Here is a 21,453-nt window from a genome sequence, read left to right on the forward strand (position 1 = left end):
TAATGCTGAATGAAAGCAGTGGACGCAAACAAATGAATCGTAGCTTCGGGCTGGAGTAATATCAGGTGCATCTCTACACCCCGAGGGCTCAACTCCTACACTTCTTAAGTCCCTCCCCCTGAAACAACCTCCTGCAGTTTCACTTAGAGATCAAGCAGAGAACAGGTACTTCTCTCTCAGCAGTGACAGCTCCAGCTTACCAACAGCGAGCACCTTGGAGGTTTCCAACATCTGTGTAGCTGGTAAGTACATTTCTTTCGAGTATTTTTCTGTTGTTCAAATAAAGTGTGTTTGCACTAACAGCTAAAAAAGTAAACCAGAGGTGGTCATTTTTCAGCTGTCTCAAAAGCCTGGGTTACTCCTAGCAGGTGCATTTACTGCAGCAGTTTAAACTTTCAGCAGAAACTCTGAACAGGAGAGGGGAGTCTTTTAGCTTGAGAGATGAACTAACTCTTGTGAGTTTTTACAATAATTAACTCCTGTTGGTGACAAGTGTTTTAAGCACCTTTTTTCAGAGGAAGTTGCTGTATAATACTGAAGTATGACACGAAGCTCTACTGCTTAAAACTCCTGTGTTTAGTCTGCCAAATATCCTTCACACATTAGGGTCAGGTGAATCTGAAATGATTGTCTGAAAATAAGGTAGTCCAGGTTTGATTTATTATTTTCTTGGGAATTAAGCACAGAAAATTAGAGTTTAGAGTTATCCTCTCTCTAATTAATTAAAGTGTATTAAGATACTGAATTATTAACTTAATATTGACAAAGATTTTTATTTCTTATTTATCCACGCTGCCTAACCAACGTATTTAGTCTCTTTCTGTGCTCGTTCACACACACGCAGACCCAGACCATGCGCACACCCACACACAAGCACGCAGCCCTCTTCGGTCCATACCTTCACCACACACTTCCCTTCTAGTCCTCACCAACCCACTCCTCTCACCCAGATTTCCTCCTCATTAACAACCAGTTGCGTTAAAATTTATCTTTTAGTTTAAAGGAACTGGAAGTTTAGAAGGGAGTGGTAGTTAATCACTGGAAAATCTCAGCTAGAATAAAACTCACAAATCTTGTTCTTGCAACACGCTAGGTAGGTGACAATGGCATGTCCTTGAGTTATGCAATAATGCCACATCACAATATTTTAATTATAGTATGTCCTTCAGAATGTTCCACCCCAGTGAGTACTCCTGGTCAGAGAGATCAACATCACCAAAAGGATACTGCAATAATAATGGAGTGTGCATGACAAACTGTTACGTAGTTTGCTAAAGCAGTGTCCTAAAAAGAAATATAATTACCATCCCTGCTTGTAATAAAAGACATTCTGAAATTTCCTCTTTGATCAACTGGGCATCTTAAACAATTTAGACTACTTAAAAACCTAAAAAACAACATGCACATATATATATGTACATATATGTGTGTGTGCGTGTATATGAATACATATGTGCATGTGCTTGTATACTTATACCCACTTACATTCTTGTTTATATATTTATACACACACAGGCATTCTTGTTTTCTGAACTTGTGAATATGTTAAAGGGAAGGAGGTAGCAACAACATGCTTTTAAAAACACATGGAAGAAAACTTTCAGCTCTCAGTCTGAGGTTGGAAAATGCTACAGACAAGACAGCCGTGAGGAAGTACAGTGGTGACAAGAGCCAAAGAGCTAAGACAGCCTCAAGTTTAAGCAATATTATTTGAATGACCTGTTCTCAATAAAACCACAAAAGAAATAACACCACTATATTTCAAAACTAGAGAGATAGAATTGTAATAATATATTACTGTCTGCATTTCTAAAATCAGGTATAAGGAAATGAATTCTCAAGCTAAAAATAAAAAATACACAAGAAAATGATCATCCTACTACCGAAGAATCTTTTCCCATTTTTAAAGGCTATCACAAGTTATGCCATTCAAGTTTAAGAAAAAAAGCCTCTACTTAATGTGATTTTCCTCTCTAATACTAGATATTAATTTTGGTAGCACAAAACAGACATTGTAACATTATTTATATAGAGACAGCTTTAATTGGTGGCACCTATTTTAAACCATTAATGTATTTTCCAGCTGTATGTGTGGGATCAAACTGTTTTAATTTCTTTTTTAATTATGAAATATGTACCTCTGCCAGATGCTCCGGTGTTTTATTTAGATTGTAAGAGAAATTATCCTTCTCGTCTGGGCTAGGAAATATTTTATTACTGGCATTTTTAAACCATGAGAAAAAAATAAGGGATTAAATAGTTAAAAAAGAGAAGCAGCACATTCGTCTGGCTGGCACTAGCCTAGGTTTACAAATGGGTAAACACCCTCTAAATAAGCTACTCGTTCTACACCTCTCGAGTCAGAGCGGCAGATTCTCGAGCTCTACTGTCTGCATCAAAATGAAGGCAAAAATGACTAAAAACCCCTGTTGGAATTCTTCTCTTGCCGGACCCATGGCAAAGCAGCACCAACGCTCTGAATTTCTACAATTAAAAACTGCAGCAATGCATTTTCTGTTATTAAGAAATGATAGTTAATACTCTGTTGAACAGGAATAACTTGACTCGAAGTTAAATACCAAGTACAAAGTCGGGGGGGGAACAGGACACACAGGAATTTTCATTATTAAGCAAAGGAAAGCTAGCAGAACAAGAAAACCTCATTAACATCTCTTTATTATAAGAGCTGCACCTGAATGCAAATTTGAACTGTTATCATAAATGGTTCACCTAAGAATGCAATGGAGTTTTGACAACAGTATCCTTTTTTTCATGAATAATTAGTACAAGTACTTCCAAACAGATATAAAGAACAACAGGTACAAACCAACTTGACTGAGCCCATTACAAACTGTCCACGTTAGTTATACATCATTAGCCAAAAATAAATACAACAAGTACACTTAAGGGAGTGAAAAAAGAGCAGTTCCCTCTCTGGACCTCCCCTCCTCCACCTCAATATTTTAATTTATTTTTATTTTTAAAGTATTAATCTTTCAAAGGAATCCTGCCTATCATTATTTAAAATATTTTTTAAAGACAATATGGAGTCTTTAATTTATTCAACCACCTTAACCAGATTCCAAGAGTTTAACATGTTGCTCAATAATTCCAGGTTTTCTCATTGTTATGGTACCCGTATCCAGCTCAAATAACAAAAAAAGCTTTCCTAAAACCTGAAAAATAAGAAGTTACTTCTCTACACATTCCTTTTTCTTTAGGCTATAGCACATTTAATCATTTGTTAATTCCAAGAAAAAGCTTGATTGTTTTTTCTACTTTCAGAACAGCTTTGCAGTTTTCAGGGTGCCTTCACAATCACTATTTTAACAAAATTAGTATTTCTATGACATCAGAAACAACATTTAATACAAATTGCTAGAATTACTATACCTGATGAAACAAGCAGCAATTCTGTAGCTTTGCCTTCAGTTTTCATAATGTGTTGCATGTCATTTTCTATTAAATAATCTGACTTAAGAAATGCAAAACAACTCCACTTTTAACTCAAATCTCACAGCATGTAATTACCAGGAATTCTTTTCATAAACTTCGTATTTTCATACTACTACTAATTCATACTTCTATGTAAAAAACCTTCTTTTTATAAAAAAATAAAAAATATCAAGCTATCTAGGCACTCTTACAATTAGTATTCCTGTAGTTTCGGGTAACACAATAGATACAGTACGTGGTTTTGCAACAGTCATCATTTTGATAATGATGCTTATAGTTCATGATGAAATCATCAGTTTTTAGATCTCTGCCATAACACATCCTATAAAATCATGAGAACTTGACTCTCAGAGTTTCTCACGCCTTCAGAATCAGTGAACATAATGGAACAAGCTGATACAAGCCCTCCTGACTTATCTACTGAGCAAATCATTAGGCTGCGTAAAGTATCCACAACCTTAGTTTTTCTGAAGAAAGGCAGATGCCTCATTCCCCTATAAATCAATTACTGTCAGACTTTTTTTTACCTGAATTACTACGCTTGTGTCTGTGTTAAGTATATGCAGTATGTAAGGTGCTACGCAGCAGAGGAATGCGAAATGTGTTTATCAAGCAGAAGATTCCATTAGTCAGATATTGCAGTACTTGTTTCTCTTAATTGAATTAGGAAGAGGAAGAAAATTGGTGTGGTTTTATCCTTCGAGAGATTGGCCACTTTTGAGGTATCCATTGAGATTAGGCTGTTAGGAAATGCCATGACAGGTAAAAGAGGGGGTTGGTCACTCTCTTAAAGAGCCAAGTCAGCTACTACCCATGTGCACCCAATCCTCTCCACCCTCCTTGCGCCAAAGCCGGAAATTCCCTCTGCTCTCTCCCCAACCGGCCCGACTGGCTTGCCCCATATCCAGCTGCTGCCAGGACCTGCCTCTTCTCATTCTGCCCACCTCCACTTCTCTCTCAACAGCTCCACCTAGACTTCTACTTTCATCTTCTGAATAAATGCTCCTTCAGTTTTCAAAGAAAACCCCTCCAAGCCGCGAGCAGTGGCAGGTGCTGAGCAGTGCTGAAAAGTAGGCCACCTCTGGGACTGTGCTGAGGTGTGGAAGGATGTCAAAGTTTAATGAGTGTCTATCTCAAGTATCGCATCTAGCACTTTGCATAGAATCATACAATGGTTTGGGTTGGAAGGGATCTTTAAAAACTCATCCAGTTCCAACCCCCTGCCATGGGCAGAGATACCTTCCACTGGGGCAGCTTGCTCCAAGCCTTGTCCAACCTGGCCTTGAACATTGCCAGGATGCCAGGGATGGGGAATTTGGGGAGTGGAAGAGTTGTCCCTTTTTCTATTTGTTTGTTTGGGGTTTTTGCCTGGTTTGGGGGGTTGGTTTTGTTTTGTTTGGTTAGGTTTTTGCACCTTTGTTGTTTGTTGTTTTTTTTTAGAAGGCCACAACACACCATATGTGATATGAGGGGGAATCCAGGTAAAAGAATGTATTACTTTGTTTTTACTTCCAATGTTCCACTAATTTTAAACTTTATGTTACAGTTCCTGCACTACCAGTTGCAGAAGTATTGGCTTCCGGCACCCCGTCTTCCCTGAGACACCACAGGAGTTGGCTTCCTCTCTTCACCTGGAAGAAGGATTCTAGAAACCAGAAAAACTGGAAACATCAAGAGGCTAGAACTGTGGCGAGCTAACCACAAGAAAGTTTTTCTAAAAGAACCATTACATTTAATTGTTTCAAGCAGAGAACAAAATGAGTCTTCTCAAAGAACGTAAACCAAAGAAGCCTCACTACATCCCAAGACCACCAGGAAAGCCATTTAAGTACAAGTGTTTCCAGTGTCCCTTCACTTGCAATGAGAAATCTCATCTTTTTAACCATATGAAATATGGCCTCTGCAAAAACTCAATTACTTTAGTATCAGAGCAGGATCGTGTTATCAAGTGTCCGAAGACCAGTTCCTTGGAGCCCAAACAGATCAATCAGCTTGAATCTACAGTCAAACCAACTTCTTCTAAAGCTGTCACAAATGGACTGGCAAACCTCGATTCAAAGCCTCAATATCCTTTTCCAAAAGAAGATGCCAAGGAAAATGTTGAATTACAAAACCAGGCAACAAACACAGCAATACAAGGACAAAAACCTGTGATTCAGAAGGAATTAACCCCTGCCAGTACTGCAGCAGAAAGCGCTATCAGCATGCAGCCCCTTTTGGACAGCATTGGCAGGCCCTCGGCTTTCGTTCCTGTAGGAGAACACAGAGATACCAAAGGCCCGGAAACCAGTGAAGTATCTGAAATCCTATCACTCTCTAACAAAAATTCACCTTTTCACACTAAGTCTGCATTTCATACACCAGGTCACCCATGGAAAGCAGGTTCTCCTTTCCTCCCAGAGTTTCCACATAAAGTTGCTCCGACAAAAGGCTTTGGTTCCATTTCACCTTATATGCAACCGATGATTCCTGAGTACTCACCCCATTTTTATGAGCATAGGCTGGCTATCTACACACCATACTTGCTTCCAGGTAATTCAGAGTGTGAAAGCTCTGCTCTGTCTGTCTATGGCACGCAAGATCAAAGACACTTTCTTCCACACCCAGGACCACTTCCAAAACCCATAAATCCATCAGCATATGAACACTATCGACTGTTCCAACAATATCATTCCACTCCTCCGATACCATATGGATTTTGTAGGCCAACAGATCCTGCATTTTACAGATTTTCACATGTAGCTGGTATTAACAGAGATCAAAATTCTCATCTAATGGAAGAAACTACCTTACTATATCCAGCTTCTTTAAGCCCATCCCAACAATACCCTCTAAATTCACATAAAAAACAAGCAGATTATGAAAAAGAAATGACATTATTGCATGCCAAAAGTAATTCCAAAGATGACCAGAATGAAAGAGAGAATGCCAAAATGAGCCCTCTTGCAGGAAGTGCGGCCACAGGCTCCCCTGGCAGACCTAGCCCAACCAACTTCACTCAGACAAGCCATGTATGTGAAGGCTTGTTTGACCTCTCTAACAAGTCATCTTCCACATCGCTTGGCAAGTATGACCAACCAGAAGAAAACCTCACAGCTTTCCGACCTGTGAGGAAAAGCACTGATCAAACAACTCTACTCCAAAGTGTGCAGACGCAGCAAGAGAGAGGAGATTCACCTACCAGGTAAAATAATAAAAATCACTTTGCAAATCCTTGTCAGATTTACACACAAGGGACACACAAACATCAATGGAAACATTTCATGCAATGCCCCTAAAATATATTTAAATTTAAGTCATTGAGGTAATTTGTTTTATATTGACAGTGCAAAACACAGTACAGCTCCCAGTTGCTATAGTGAGCAGACCACTCATTCTCCCTAAGTGTATCAGGTATTTCTCATACGATTACTATGCATGTGTTTGTGTATTTCAGGGAATTACCAGCAACCAATGATATGTATGGTGCAAGGGACTTGGGGGAGTTAAAGGAGAAACAGCAAAATTGTCAGACTTCCAGCCCAGACTGTTTTCTCTTCTTCCTGCCCCCTTTCTCAGCCCCAATTTAGAAGAGTAACTGATAGTGAATTCTCTTCTCTTTTCTTTCAGCATTAACGTCACTGATGAAGATTCACATGCACAGAACGAATGCCAGAACAACGAAGGCTCACTGTCCAACACAGAGGAAGACACAGGGATAGCTCCTCTTAATCTTTCCAAAAAGGCTGATGCAAACACAGGACCTACGCATGAGCCTACATACAAAACCACATCCAAAACAGAAAGTCACAGCTTTCTGGAGTTGCAAGACATGCCTCTGAACCTCTCAGTAAAAGATCCCTGTAACACAGTAAGCCTGAAAACATCATTCCACAGTCCATCCCATGATAATGGTGCTGCTACTTCTCCAAGCAATGAAAAGGAAACCTCCGGAACAGAAGCATGTAGCCCCAAGAACCCTACTAACAGTGCCTGTGATAAACCTTTTGCAGCTCACCGTAATGAAGCTCAAGACTTAAGAATAATTGACAGCTGTGATGAACAGAAACAAACAGCAGCTGTAGCTCTCTGTCAGCTAGCTGCATACAGCCCAGGCAAAGTTAGACTGGACAATGAAGGGCAAAGTCCTCAGGACAGTAATGCTTCTTGTACAGAAGCTCCTCTCAATTCTTCTGATACTCAGGATACTCAGTGCAATCAAAAAGTAAAAGGACAAAAAAGGACAAACCAAAAAGAATCAGCAAAATCACAGCAAGGCACTAAAAGAGTAAGGCCAAATGACTGTAGCAGAGTCTTCACTTTAAGGAAGAGAACAAGAGTATCTTAATACTTCACTTTCCAATGAGTCATAGGAGCTAGTTACCAGCAACACCACTTAATTTCGACAAACCACCTCTTACTGGGTTTGGTTCCATGACAAAATACATTCAATCCCTCCCATGTAAATAATGTTCATAATTTTATATTAATATTTTTAAGTAACAACCTTCCCTTGTATAAGCTCAGATTTTGATGAGTGAATTTTTGCATTCATTACTAAAGCCAAAGTACATCAGATGAATCTTTAAGGGGTTTTGCAATTGTATTAATGTAAAATAAATTTTACAATTTGTTTTCTTAAAAGATGTTTAAGCTCTAGAAACAATACTGTTCAATAACATACTGTCACAGTCTTTTTCAGGCTGAATTTCATTTAATGGGGTTGGGTTTTTTGTCTCTTTTTCTTTGAAAAACTTTATGTCATGGTGCAGTAGTTTAAATAAGCTTAAGATTAAACCTGGCTCTTTAGAATTTACTATAAAAACTGGTTTGTGTATGAATGCATTTTCCCATTATGCCACAATACAAAACACCAGACCAAATTTTGCTACTCAGAGGCAGACGCCAGTTTAAGCAAACTGATCCAAACCTTGCATAAGCAAGCTTTGCTGATGTCGCCTAAGAAAAAGATTTAAGTTCAACCAAGGAAAGCCTGCACCAATCTAACAAACACAGTTTATGTTCATCTTTAACTGAGCTGCTCTGAAAACACTACTGAAAAGTTGAAGATCCAAACAATTTAGGTGCCTCATTTTCCTCTGAGGTTAGACAGACACTGGGCAACTTTCAAACTCCAAGCCTAAAAGGTTATTTATATAATTTATTTCACCTGAGGCAAACTCTTTCTGGTGAAGGTCTTATTTCCGTGTACATGCATCTCTAATTATCAGTCTCAGTGTGCTTCTACGTACATCCTAAAACTATTTTCTGCTTCTATACCTGTGTATATAAACTTGCAATTTTTCAAATAAATCTGTGAGCTGTACTTCAAATATATGGCATGTCATTAATGAGCACAGAAACATTCACTGCACCATCTGTAACACGTACCTTGAAGAAAAATTAGCAAAGAAATTGCTAAATTTTCAATGTACAAGTAGAATTTGGCATGGAATATCAACTCCACAAAAGGAGCTTCCTTCAGTGAAGGAGGTTCATTCTGCACATTAATTCAGCTGTAATTTAGCTCCAAATGACAAACCTCAGAATTCCCTCTGCCTTAAAGCTGCTGTCCAGCTTATCAAAGTTTCTATAGAAGTTTAACCAAAGCCAGGCTGTTCCACTGTATACACACCCCATGTAAATTTGCACAGTAGGAATTCTCAGTCTAAGGAAAACAAACCCAGGCTTATTCCCTCAAAACTATGGGTATGTATTTCTTATGACTCATTATTCAGGTGAGAAACTGCCTCACCTGCCAAAACACTATAAGTAGGTATAAACCCATGTCAGGAAGCTGAGCTGTATTCAATGCAGAGTTCCCAGAGTATTTGTTTTTCTTAATTTTTTGTGCTATGATGGTTTGAGCTAACAGCTTAGCCCGAGCATTGTAGGAAGTCTCTCATCAAACAGTAAATTACAGGGGTTAAGTTTCTGAGCTAAGAAACAAGAATAACAACACTGATGTTTAATTTCATCTTTCATAGAGAAAAGCTTTTCCTAGAGTATCAAAAACCAAGAATATCAATCTGAGATAACAGAAAAAGTCTGATTACCTCAGATTACAACAGCAAGGCAGTAAGAAAGTGTGATGTATGAAGCTGTCCATAGCAGGAGATAAAGCAAAGAGAAAGAACTTTTTTCTAGGCAAAAAAAAAAAAAAAGCCCATTAAAAAAAGGGCCATTAAAGCAAAAGGGAAAAAAAGGCAAAAGGAACCATGTCAAGTGTGCAGGCTATTCTGCAGCCCATCTGCCCAATGATAATAAAGGTCTGACTCTGATGAAGATAACATTATTTGTCGTTACCAGTTATATTCTTCACTAGCTGCATCCCATTTTATGTCCAAGTCTTTCCAAATTCTAATCTACAAATTCAGACTATCCTCTTTTACTCATTGTTTGCAGTATCGTACCTTTTTGCCTCTGTGTAACTCTTGAGTACCAGAAAACCAAAGGAGCTGCAGCTCAGCCAAGATAATCTCTGACTAGATTCTTTACCCATCTTCTTAGACAATAATTGTTGCATTTCTTAGCCCAATTTAATTGAGAAACTTGCAGTTTATGTAAAATCATTTTTCTTTAGACCTTTATGCTTATCTCCTTCCTAGAAAGGCCTCGCTGCCATGGTTGTGATCCCTCCTATCTCACCTTTCAATTCTTCCACATCAATATTAAATAGAAGGATACTAATACTACACCATTATTAATATATTAATACACCAATATTGAAGTAGCATGGCAGTAATAGAAGGCTACATCTTGTGCACTCTCACAAATTAATCCATGTATATTAAAATGACCTTCCAAGGCAGCAATATATTTTCATTGCCTCTCTGTAGAAAAAGAAGGGTGTGCAGGATACAACCATCATCCCCATTCTACAAATACAAAAAATCAACCTAAAAAGTGAAGAGAGATGGCTTCACAGCACAGCTCAATTCACTGGCAGAGCCAGGAGTCACTCATGTCATCTGTAGTCCTACACAACATCCAACTTGCACAGAACATCCACTTTAGATATAAACAAGTCTATTACAGGAGGCTATTCCAATTCCTTGATAGAATAGAGAGTTTCTTTTTAACTGTTTCATCTTTATCATACAAGGACAAAAGTAATTGGAAAAGGAAGACGAACTGACAGCTAGCTGCTCAAAAATTACGACATGCAAACCACGTACTGTATTGGACATGAACTCGTTCAATGGAGACAGAATAACAGACTGTATTAAATACCGTATTTTACAGTTCCCTCTACAACAAGTCAGCAGATCTTCAGAATACAAATGATCTGGCAACCTGACTTACCAGGATGAAACACCAGTTTTGACACATTTTTGACAATTAAGAGTTCAACTTTTGCTGTCAACACAGGACTACCACATGAGATCAGAACCACCTAGCCCAAAATACTGCTGTAAAAGTGCCCAACAGTGGATGCATACTGCTAATTTATGTTTTTGTCATTTCAACTCTACCGAAAAATGACCAAAATCACTAAACAGAAAACTACTACTTCCACATTAACATCTCTGTACTTCAATATATGTTGACAGATACAGAACACACAAAGAAATAACTCCTCTGCCCTGTTATTTCTCTTTCCATCCTGGTATTTCAAAAAACCATTAAAAGCTTACACATTCATGTATAAATTACGCTAAATTGACCTCTGAAATTTATACAGAAACACACAGCATAAGTTACTAACTTTAAAGTGTAAGTTAGTCATCAATTAGTTAATATAGTCTACTTACACTGACACAGTATATAGACATGCGGTATTATTTTTATACAACTGCACAGAGAAATATGGGAGTGAGGAAGAAAGAAGAAAACCCCAAGAAACTAATTTCATTTTGGAAAGAAAAATTTATTAAGCATATAAAGGCACACCCAAGACAATGCTTTTGCAGAAGTACCTCAAATATCCCCATAGGCATATTCCTTTACTCTAGAATTCAAAACTACAGTCAGTAGTAAATGAGCAAATTCCAGTCTAGTGCCACACATTCAATGTCTAATACTATAGATTGTTAATTCATGAACTTACTCACATTCAGCAACTACAACTCACCATCTGAAATTCGGGAAGGGAGTAACAATCCTCTTCTGCCTAATTCAGCCAGAGCCAGGCATCCACCATGCCATGCATTGTCTGTTTCCTGGAAACTGATTTTAGAACAAAGACAAATTTTTGTTAAGACCCTTTTCAGATTTCATTTTTCATGGTCAATTCCCAACATTTTAAAAGACACATAACCCATACCGGCATGGTGATTTAAATCATAGAATCATAGAATCCTGTTAGAATTCTAAAATATGAGGTTGAACGTACTTTCCTATTTTGTGCAATATAAATACTGCTATAAACATCAAATAAGCAAAACCCCCATTTACCAGCAGAAATGGAATGTCAATAGAGAAGACATCCAGAAAAGGAAAACAACTTTCTAGTACTTTGGCAAGACACACGGATTTACAGAACATTCCCAAAATAACTAATTTAGTGCCAAACACAGTCTTTAACTAGCCAAAGAGGTTCAGGTGACAGTTTCCAATAAACACTTTGTATGAGCTTATGCAGTGAGCAAACTGGTGCTTATCTACCTTTAAAAAACATCAACCAAACCAGAGCAACCTGTAGTGAACACAACCGAAAAACACCCCAAATGGTACACAATTTCTGGTGGACTGTCAGATAAAGGAGTGAAAGGGAAAAGGCTGCACACTGCACGACTAGACATGCAAAAAGCTCATTTTGTATTAAACTAAGAATAGGAATTTGAGAATAAAATGTTGAACACACAAAGTAGGCCATATCAAAGCTTCAGCTCCAGCAGCATCCTGTCTCTGACATGGACCTATAGCAGATACTTAGCCAAAGATGAAGCACAAAGGATCATTCCCGTATTAGCCTCCTCCTCCCTTTGGCAATCTGTATGGAGACTTCCCAAGCCAGAGGTTGCAGACAGAATGTCATATTTAATAATCTCTGCTGGGTCCCTCTTCCATTAATTTGTATAATCCCTTTTTGAACTCCCTTTACACTTTTGGCTTCCATAACATCCTGTGGCAATGACTTCCACAGTTTAATTATAATTGCCTGAAAACGTACTTCCTGATGCTTCCCAGTTCTCACCTTACGAGGAAGAGTGAAGATTACAATTACTCACTTTCCCTCTTTCTATCACATTTATAATTTTATGTATCCCCATTATATCCCTGTCCTTCTTCTTTGCACTTGGAAGAATCCCCATCAGTTAAATCACTTTTCAGTGATTCAGTCTTGTTATCTCTTCCTCTCCTGTAATACCTAACGTTCCCTTTGCCTTCTTTTTTCTGACAGCTGCTGAGCATTCCTCTGACATTTTGACAGTGTCAAGTGTCAGAGTTTTCAAGATCTCTTTCCTACATAGTGATAACCGTTTTACAACTAAGCTGCCTCCTTCCCTAAGTTTGCACTCATCAGATATTGTATTTCATAGAATCATAGAATCGTTAGGGTTGGAAAGGACCTTAAGATCATCTAGTTCCAACCCCCCTGCCGTGGGCAGGGACACGTCATTTACTGTCTAGTTACTTAACATAGGCTTGTATCATCAGTTGATTTCCTCACACCATTGTTCACCTTTTTTCCAGGATCCTTATAAGTATATTGGACAGCATAAGGAATCATCCAGACCCCTACGTGATTGTGCTGATAGTCTCACTAAATTGTGAAAAATAATTACTTATTTCTTCCTTGTCTGTCTTTTAACCTATCTACATTTAAGGAATCCTTTCTTCTTATCCCAAGAGATACAGCAAACTGCCTCTGATGAGCAACTGAATTATTTTGATTTTGGTCTCTAGATATTTAGTGTAAAGAGTACAGAAGAGATTCCCTTTGTCCTTGTCTACATTTGTTCCCAGGTGTTTCTGAAGAAAGCAGGTCACTCAATTACTAGTTGGATTACTCACCCCTACAACTTGAAAAACAAGGAAAGAAAACACAGTGAGTACAGGTCTTTGAAGCTCCAGGGATAATTGAGATCAGCAGCACCTCTTAAATTAATCACAGTAGCACAGTGGAAGCATCAGCAAGGCAGATACTTTCCTTGTAAGTTTCTAAGACTTTATACCTTTATTTTTTTAATGTGTTATCCTTTGAGCTGCTATTTCACAACCAGAATGAGAGGATTTTTTTAAAACATCTGAATGACAGACTGAACACTAACAGTATTTTTTGCCAATAAAGAAATTCTTTTTATTAACCTACTCTAAAACACTAAGTCAGATCTTAAAGCTCAAGTACTCAATGCAGACCTGATGAGCAATTTGATAGGAAAAAAAAAAAAAAGCATATAGTACTTGTTTAATACTTTAGTCCTTCACACGCTTTATATGGATGTGGAAACAAGACACCCAACAACAAAGCGCATCAAAAGAACATCCTAGCAGCTATAGATGAAGACATTAGTGACATGGTTTATTGGCAGGCTTGGCAGTGCTGGGTAAAGGTTGAATTTGATAATCTTACAGGTCTTCTCCAACCTAGCTGATTCTATGATTTTATATGTGATCAAACCAAAGCTTCAGCTAGCCCAAAAACATCTCTGACATATTACATGCCTTAAGTCCAGTATATGAACAAGCATATTGCAACACTCTCTGCAGTAACAAGTTTTTACAGTTTAGCTGTGAATAAGCACCATCTTTTCTTTATTCCAAACCTACTTTATACTGTAGAGCAATCATTTCCATGACACTCAGGATTTCACAAACCTTCATTATACCCCATTTACCCATCACTTTTCCTACATGTTTTAGCCTCTCCTCACATAAAGATTTTGAAAACCATTTCCAGTTCCATTATGTTTCTGAAGATGCATCCAATACTCAAGATATAAGCACACCAGGGATTTTTAAAGCAACAAGTTAATGAGCATTTTTTATTTTCCTAAAGCTCAAATTCAGTCCTCCCAGATTTCATTAGAATGGGGTCAAGAGGAAGGATTAGGAATAACTTCTTTATTGAACACCTTCGGCACAACTGTGCCATAAAAAAAATTGAAATCTGGGAAAAAAGCAACAAAATTTAGGGTTTTAGACCTGCCTTTCTAACTGTTGCTCTCCTGTTTCATAAGTAAAGATTATGTCATGTACATGTAAAGTGTGAAATAAGATTTTTTTTTACCTAAAACAGTCCAACAGAGACCCAATCACGTCATCTGCTAATTCTTTGGGAAGTCTTCCAGTTATTCTACCAATTCTACAGAAGATAGGAAAAAAAAAAGGGGGGGGGGGGAGGGAAGCCAACAGTGATTCATTATTACTGCATTTGATATACAAGTCCTATAAAAAAATCTAGCTACTGGAAGCTTACAGTAAGACTGGCTGACTTCAAGGTGACAATACACTGCCCTAACACCATTACCCTACAACAACAATCTCCAACTTGAAGCACAAGCTACACAGCAGCAAACTTAACAGAGAAATACAGTTTTTAAAGTGGAAGAAGGCAAAAAAAAAAAAAAAACAAACTAAACGTTTTGAAGAAATGCTATTTTACACCCATCAATTCAAGTCTTACCCAGATTGTTTCTTTCCTTTTATTCATATTCTATCTGAAATTTTCCTGAAGACCAGCACAAATTCATACTGGACAAACTTACAAACATGGCTTTGTAACATCAGCTGTGCTAAAGCTATTTGAAGTAACTGGGAATATTGACAATACACAGAAATTATCAATCTTGGATTACACCAGACTGTATTTCTATGTTGTTTACTGTATTTTATTAGTTTAGAGTAACCATAAGAAACCTACCCTTTTGCTGCAGACCACCTGACAATAGTGTCTTTGTCTTTCAGTCCCACCAGCAATTGCTCTGCAGATAATTTATTTTAAACAAAACAGATTATTCTCATTTAACAACAGAAAGATTAAAACTTCCAAAATTAATTTTCCTCTTAACATAAATGCCTCTTAGTTTATATAAAGATACTTCTATATACCTCTCTTTTTCACACCAGGATGACTTGAAAATCAAAGAAACAAGATAGATGTCAAAATTGTTTTCTAAAAGAGAATTTGGTTTGAAATTTCAGGTACTATGGAAGATGCAGAATGGAGCTCATGGTGCTTTTTCCAGTGGTTCATTAGATTATTCAGTTATAAAAGTCTTCTGATGCAATTTTTGCTGATTACAGCACATCTACCACCAAGCTCGCAGAGCACCTGCTGTATGACCACACACTAATAAAAAATGCTGTTCCTTTGTTACTAAGACATCTTAAAAACGTCAGCTATAATTCTTTAGCTTTCATTTAACACAACTTTTTGTTTTGTTTTTCACTATGTGTTTTAAGTCATCCTTCTGTCTGTGAAAGGTTCAAGTTCTCTCTTTCATACTATATTTCAGTAAACCCATGCCCCAACCCCACAACAAATACTGCAGTATCGAGTTTCTGTTTGAGATGCTGAAATCCAAATCATTTGGAAAAATGTAGTAAATTTTAGTCACTTGCATAGACTTAAACTTTACAGTCTTTCTAATTTTTCACTTTAGCACAGATATCTACATTACTTTCTTAGCCCTAAGGTTGTTTTTCAATATATGTTTAACTTGCAGGCATTAGAATAATTTTTATTCAGTTTTTACACACCTACAACATTTTCAATCTCTCCTGGAATGTCATATTCCTCTTCATCATCAGCTTCATTAACGGCAACTGTTGTCATTTGACTCTGCACAACTGAACTCTGAGCCTGCAGATTGGCAGCTAGAGATCGACAGCCACGCTGGTATCTGCACAAAGGAACGGACACATTAATTGATTTGTCTCATTGAAATCCCAGCTGAAATAGGTGCATCCTGTCACAAAGCCTGCTGATCAAGTTGCTACACCTCCCAGGGTACAGTTCTCCAGTTAGTAAGTGGTTGCTTTAAAGTATCACACTCTCCTCCCCCTCCTCCTGACCCAGTTGTCTCTTTTCCAAGGTAAGAAGAGCTAGACTATTTAAATGTCTCTCCCTTTCCTGTTTCAGTATAACCTATTTTCCACTGCTGACAATAAAGAGAGGCAAAATTCCCATGCCATGAAAACCTCTCCAAAACTTAAAATATTAATAAAATCAACTTATTAAAGATTGGCTTGTAAATGTTAAAGCAAGCTTAGTACTTTCTGACCAAGCTATACTCGGATATGTAGCCCATGGTGTATATACATTCTTAGAAGAGATACGCTTTACATATTAAACTGACTTTTGCCATTGGGCACAGTACACTCTCCGCCTAAAAGAGAATTTTCTATGCCTAAGGATGTTCTCAAAAGTTGGTAAAAGAAACACAGTAAAAATAGTCACCAAGGGAGCCTGCAATTTGAAAATATCAGTGCGAGAAATCTAGAAAAGAGTTTGCCCTCTGGCAGTAAGTAAAACCAGACACCAAAACCTGACTAATATGCAAAACCAAAGTGGGATTGCAAGCCACTTTTCCCCTGTGAACCTCCTATCGAATCAGGGTAGAACTATGTAATGGAAAAAGTTATGTTCACTCTTACAAAATTGTACTAAACCAACTTCAGTAACAAAGGTCACTTTCTTCCCATTTAAACCAAGTTATGCATTATATAGGAACAGGCTTCTGCTTGTGTAATGTGCAACATGAGAAGTGAAAAGATTTGGCCTGTCCCAGCACTAGTTTACTGTACAAAAATGGAAAAAAAAATACAGGAAACTAAATACAGTGGAAGCAATCTACTTTTTCCAAATAGTGCAAATGAAGAAGGAGCTCATTCCCAAGTAACACAGGGATTTCTTTCTTTCTCTTTTAGGGGAGGTTATGAGGACAGGACAGTGTCAAATCCATGCATTTAGGTATTCCTTGGCTGAGTGCTTTTGGATTTCATTTTTTTTTAACTGTTTCAGCTTTAAACTAACCTCCATTTTGCTACCTTTGGTTTCACAAACGTCAGTCCAAGTCTCTGAACAAGTTTCATCCCTAGCTTGCGAAGAACCATCTGATTACTTTCTGACAGCTTGCAGTTATCAAGACACTCAAGTACAGTAGCAGCTGTAAAAGAAAATAAACATGCTATAAAACCTGGAAAATCTCAGTAAGAACATCAGTTTTGTAAAGTTTTGAAAGTTCCTGAGAATATTTAGGTTTCTAAAGGTACTACTAAGATGCAAATGCCTTATTACCTATTTTGTAATAGCTCTGACACTGGTCAAATAGTGGTAATACTCTTCACCTACCAAACAGGAAGGATTGCTTTAAGCATTACTTTTGACTATGAAAATTATAATGAAGCTAGATTCCTAGAGTATTTATGCCTCTGCTTCTCACTGGAAGTGACATGTTCCAGCATCTGTCAGGGTTTAAGAATTGCCAGCAGTGTAACAGAACCAGGAGTCAGAAAATCTAATTCACTTACTCTGCAGCCAGTTTCAAGACTAAGAAAATCCTCATTTATTCCTGTTCCCTTTCCTCATGTATTATTTTCAGGCAGCACCAACTCCTCTGGCACAGGAATTTTTATGACGATGAATGCCCATAACCATTTAGACATGAGAAATACTGTGTATGTGTAAACAGTCAGCAACAAAACCTTTCATTTGGGCACATCAAAGGTAACAAAATTATTTGTCCAGCAAAGTAAAAAAAACCAAAACAGAGACGAAAGGAGAATCCTGGATTAATGAATATAAAATTCTAGGATTCAGAATTTTCATACAGAACAGATTCCTGTTACCAGTAAAACAGTCCTCCTGCGTTTTCAACCCAAAACAATTAATGATTGTTTTGAAGGCTGATCATTAGTTAATAGAGACCAACAGCTTGGGCTCTGAAGGACGGTCATTCTTGCTATAAGCACTGCAAATATGGATGCGCACTGGGAAAATGCTTTGCAACCTCTTACTCCAGTCTTGGAGCAGAGTTTTCAAAATACTCCGAGATCAAAGACATAACAATTGTTCCAAAGTCTGAGAAAATGTAGGATACCACTTAAAAATCTCCTCAGATTTTAAAAAGGCTTATAATTTATCCTGACATACTAAAATGCTAATAGAATACACACAGACCAAAAGGTAAAGCCAGTAATAATGCCTACTTTGATACCTTCCTACCTGGATTTTTATGCAGTTGTAAAAGCTAGAAACTAATGGTTTATGAGAAAGAGAGTGCAGAAACATCAATATTCACAGACAGAAAAACAATAACAAAATATAAACCTCTTCCAAGTCCTTCCAACTCCTGAATCACTAAAATATCTATGGACCCATGCAAATGACTTCAGGACAAGTGCTTATTTTACAATAATGTTCTATGGTGTAAATGATTTCAAACAGTATCTTCCTTTGTCATTTGTCTGTTTTTTCCTATTTGATCCTCAGAGCTGTTAGAACCTGTTATAATTAAAAATCTTCAATACTTTTTGTCTCTCACATTTTCTTATCCCAAACAATTTCTGCATGAATATCTGCTTCTTAGTCATGAGCATTCTATTTTTTCTATGATGCATTTATTCACTGGTACGCCCCTGATTTTTCTCTTATTACTAGACTTGTAACTATTTAATACTCTATGAGCCGTAGGCCAAAACCTCTAATTTTACCAGCTGGGTTAGTGCTGTGAGCCAAATATCTTCTTTTCATATTGATTATGATTATTGTGTTGTATAGTTTGCATCTTTTAAACTACATAATTTTGTATTATACCATATTTTATCTAGCCTGTTTATTATTCTGCTTATCTGTCAGTCCTATTGTTGTTTACGCTTCCACAGTGCTGTCTGCTATTTCTATGTGATGACATTCATCAATATTTTCTGTTTGTTTCTGACAAGCACACATGTCATTCCATTCTGTTTGTCTTACTATCTTATCTCCACGTTTACTCAGATCTCAGGTATTTTGTATGGAAGCATTTGCATCTCTGACATGAGTAACTGGGAGAAGGGAACTGCTTCCCCCACAAGACCTATGAAGTTTCTTCACTGAAGTCAAAATTCCATTGAGTGAAATCACAAGCTGCATTCTAAAGTGAGTTTACATCATTGCCTGATTCCTGTGAACAGCACAAACCCTATTTTCTGGTGCTTTGATAAGCTTCCCAAAACTTACAAGCTCTTTTGTAGTGTTCTGTAGTTAGCCATCATCTTTCCCTACCTCTCTTTACTGCTATCAATAAAAAACAAGCTAGCATTTTGTAGGCAGCTCTGACCATATTCCAGGACAAGAATGTAACTCCAACATGCAGCTACACTGTTCAGAAACTTCTGTGCTCTCCTTCTGGGTCCCTATCTATTCCTAATTGCATCCACCATAATCTCCCTCTGGAATCACTACGTGATTCTACCTGGTCCCGTACACAGCTGGTTCTTTAAACCTGGGTTTTCTGAAATCCTGAGCTTATGTAGAAATTCAAAGATCTTCTGCAAAATTTCCAGCAGCACTGTGTATAAAACCAATTTATATTCTAATGAATTTTGAAACATATTTTCCACCTCTTATAGTCTGTATGTTCTGTGTTCAGCTCAGCATTATAGCAACTGGTCAATCCCAAATTCTTTGTGAGCTGTTCCAACATAACATTCCACACTGGCTTCTGCTCCTTCCTCCATGTCATCCTTTTTTTCCCTCCCCTCACTGCATGGTTCATAACTTCCCTGTTGATTTCGCTCTTTACAGCACCCTTTGCTATCAGTTTAATCTTTCTTCCCCCCCTTTTTTTTTTAATTGGAATAGCTTAAAACTAGGAATCAGGATATTACAAACTTACCATAGGGTAAACAATCTTCTCTTTTGGCATGCTTAAATAACTGTGCCTACAATTAAAATAAGGAAAACAAACATGAGAACATAGAGATTCTAAAACACATTTTATCAAACATATAGTTCTAAAATACTTTATGCTTTTGAAATGATCAGTAGTGGTTACTAATTTAAATAGCATAAAAAAAAGGGAAAGAGTCTCAAGGAGCAGTTTTACTTCTTTGTAAGTCAAGGATACTGCAGCTCAGCCTTCCCCTCCCATCCACACAATCATGTAGGCAAGCCGACTCAGGGAGCTGAGCTGGCCAAAAAGACTCTAAAGACAGAATGAAAAAGGGTAAAAAAATGAGAAAGGAAAAATAAAAGGGGGGAGGAAGCCACTAATTTTCAGCCAGCTCAGCTTTCTGAACCATCCAGCTCAGTGCTTGGTCACACAAGCTCAGTGCAGGTGCAACCACAGCACCTATTATCTCAAGCAGCTCATGTTGCTTTGAACCTCTAAGAAGTGAAGCAGAATTTGCAGAACATGAATACAAGCAGAAGACCCAGGGGAACTCTAGGTCCTGTTTAGGACTGCCTGGCACTGAACATCTTCAAACTGAATACGCCTTGGTGACGACTTATTAGAGAACGCATCATTTGGTCACCGCATGAGAGACGAACACATATAAGTGAGGGTAGTGAACAGCAGCAACCACACAGTGACAAGCAGGACACGGTCCAGCCTAAACTGCTGAGTATTTTATCCTGTTTCCCCAACAGCTTTTGAGAGCTCCATGTTAAACTAAACAAATCCAGCTACAGAAATTTCTGACTGCAAGCCTGCTACAAACATACCTCCAACACCCTTGAATTCCTGTGCTGAAGGATTTACAGAAGAGCAAAAAGCTTCTAGAATAATTTTATATATAATTAAATACCCCAGAAATATTAAGCCCCAGCACTAGAGTGAGACAAATGGGCTACTAACACCTGACAAAAACATGTTAAACATTGAAAGTTTCCTCAGTTCACTTAGTATGCATCAAAAACTGTGTTCAGTCACTTCTTTTTCCTTGTGTTGTCATTAACGAAAAGAAAAACCCTCCACAATAAATATGCCTAGGAGTTAAACGAGAACAGACTTACCTTAAAAATATGTACTTTCTCACACATACCAAACACACACATGCCTCCTGTACTGCAGGTGTGGTTAAGAGCAACAAAGGCAATAAAAACACCTTCAGGCTACGTACCCATTCTAGTTTGTTTTGTTA

General features: G+C 37.7%; 2 protein-coding genes across 4 annotated transcripts in view; one reads left to right on the forward strand and one right to left on the reverse strand.

Annotated features, from left to right (window-relative positions):
* The window catches only part of TBCD (tubulin folding cofactor D), a 122,486-nt gene that overhangs the window by 81,696 nt on the left and 19,337 nt on the right, over window positions 1-21,453 (reverse strand). For all 3 annotated transcript variants that reach the window (XM_062639750.1, XM_062639752.1, XM_062639751.1), the window contains 6 exons: window positions 20,205-20,250; window positions 17,360-17,492; window positions 16,084-16,226; window positions 15,245-15,305; window positions 14,612-14,686; window positions 11,510-11,604 (listed from right to left, as the gene is read on the reverse strand). In XM_062639750.1, the coding sequence (XP_062495734.1) occupies window positions 11,510-11,604; window positions 14,612-14,686; window positions 15,245-15,305; window positions 16,084-16,226; window positions 17,360-17,492; window positions 20,205-20,250 (553 nt within the window). The remainder of the gene's footprint in view (window positions 1-11,509; window positions 11,605-14,611; window positions 14,687-15,244; window positions 15,306-16,083; window positions 16,227-17,359; window positions 17,493-20,204; window positions 20,251-21,453) is intronic.
* On the forward strand, window positions 32-8,768 carry ZNF750 (zinc finger protein 750). Its single transcript, XM_062639806.1, has 3 exons — window positions 32-242; window positions 5,003-6,640; window positions 7,066-8,768. Exons 2-3 carry the CDS (start codon window positions 5,214-5,216, stop codon window positions 7,781-7,783), a joined length of 2,145 nt encoding a protein of 714 aa, XP_062495790.1. The 5' UTR covers window positions 32-242; window positions 5,003-5,213; the 3' UTR covers window positions 7,784-8,768.

This window comes from Pezoporus occidentalis, unplaced genomic scaffold (assembly GCF_034315485.1).
Source record: "Pezoporus occidentalis ecotype Australia unplaced genomic scaffold, CSIRO_AGI_Poc_V1 ctg62, whole genome shotgun sequence".
Taxonomy (NCBI): domain Eukaryota; kingdom Metazoa; phylum Chordata; class Aves; order Psittaciformes; family Psittacidae; genus Pezoporus; species Pezoporus occidentalis.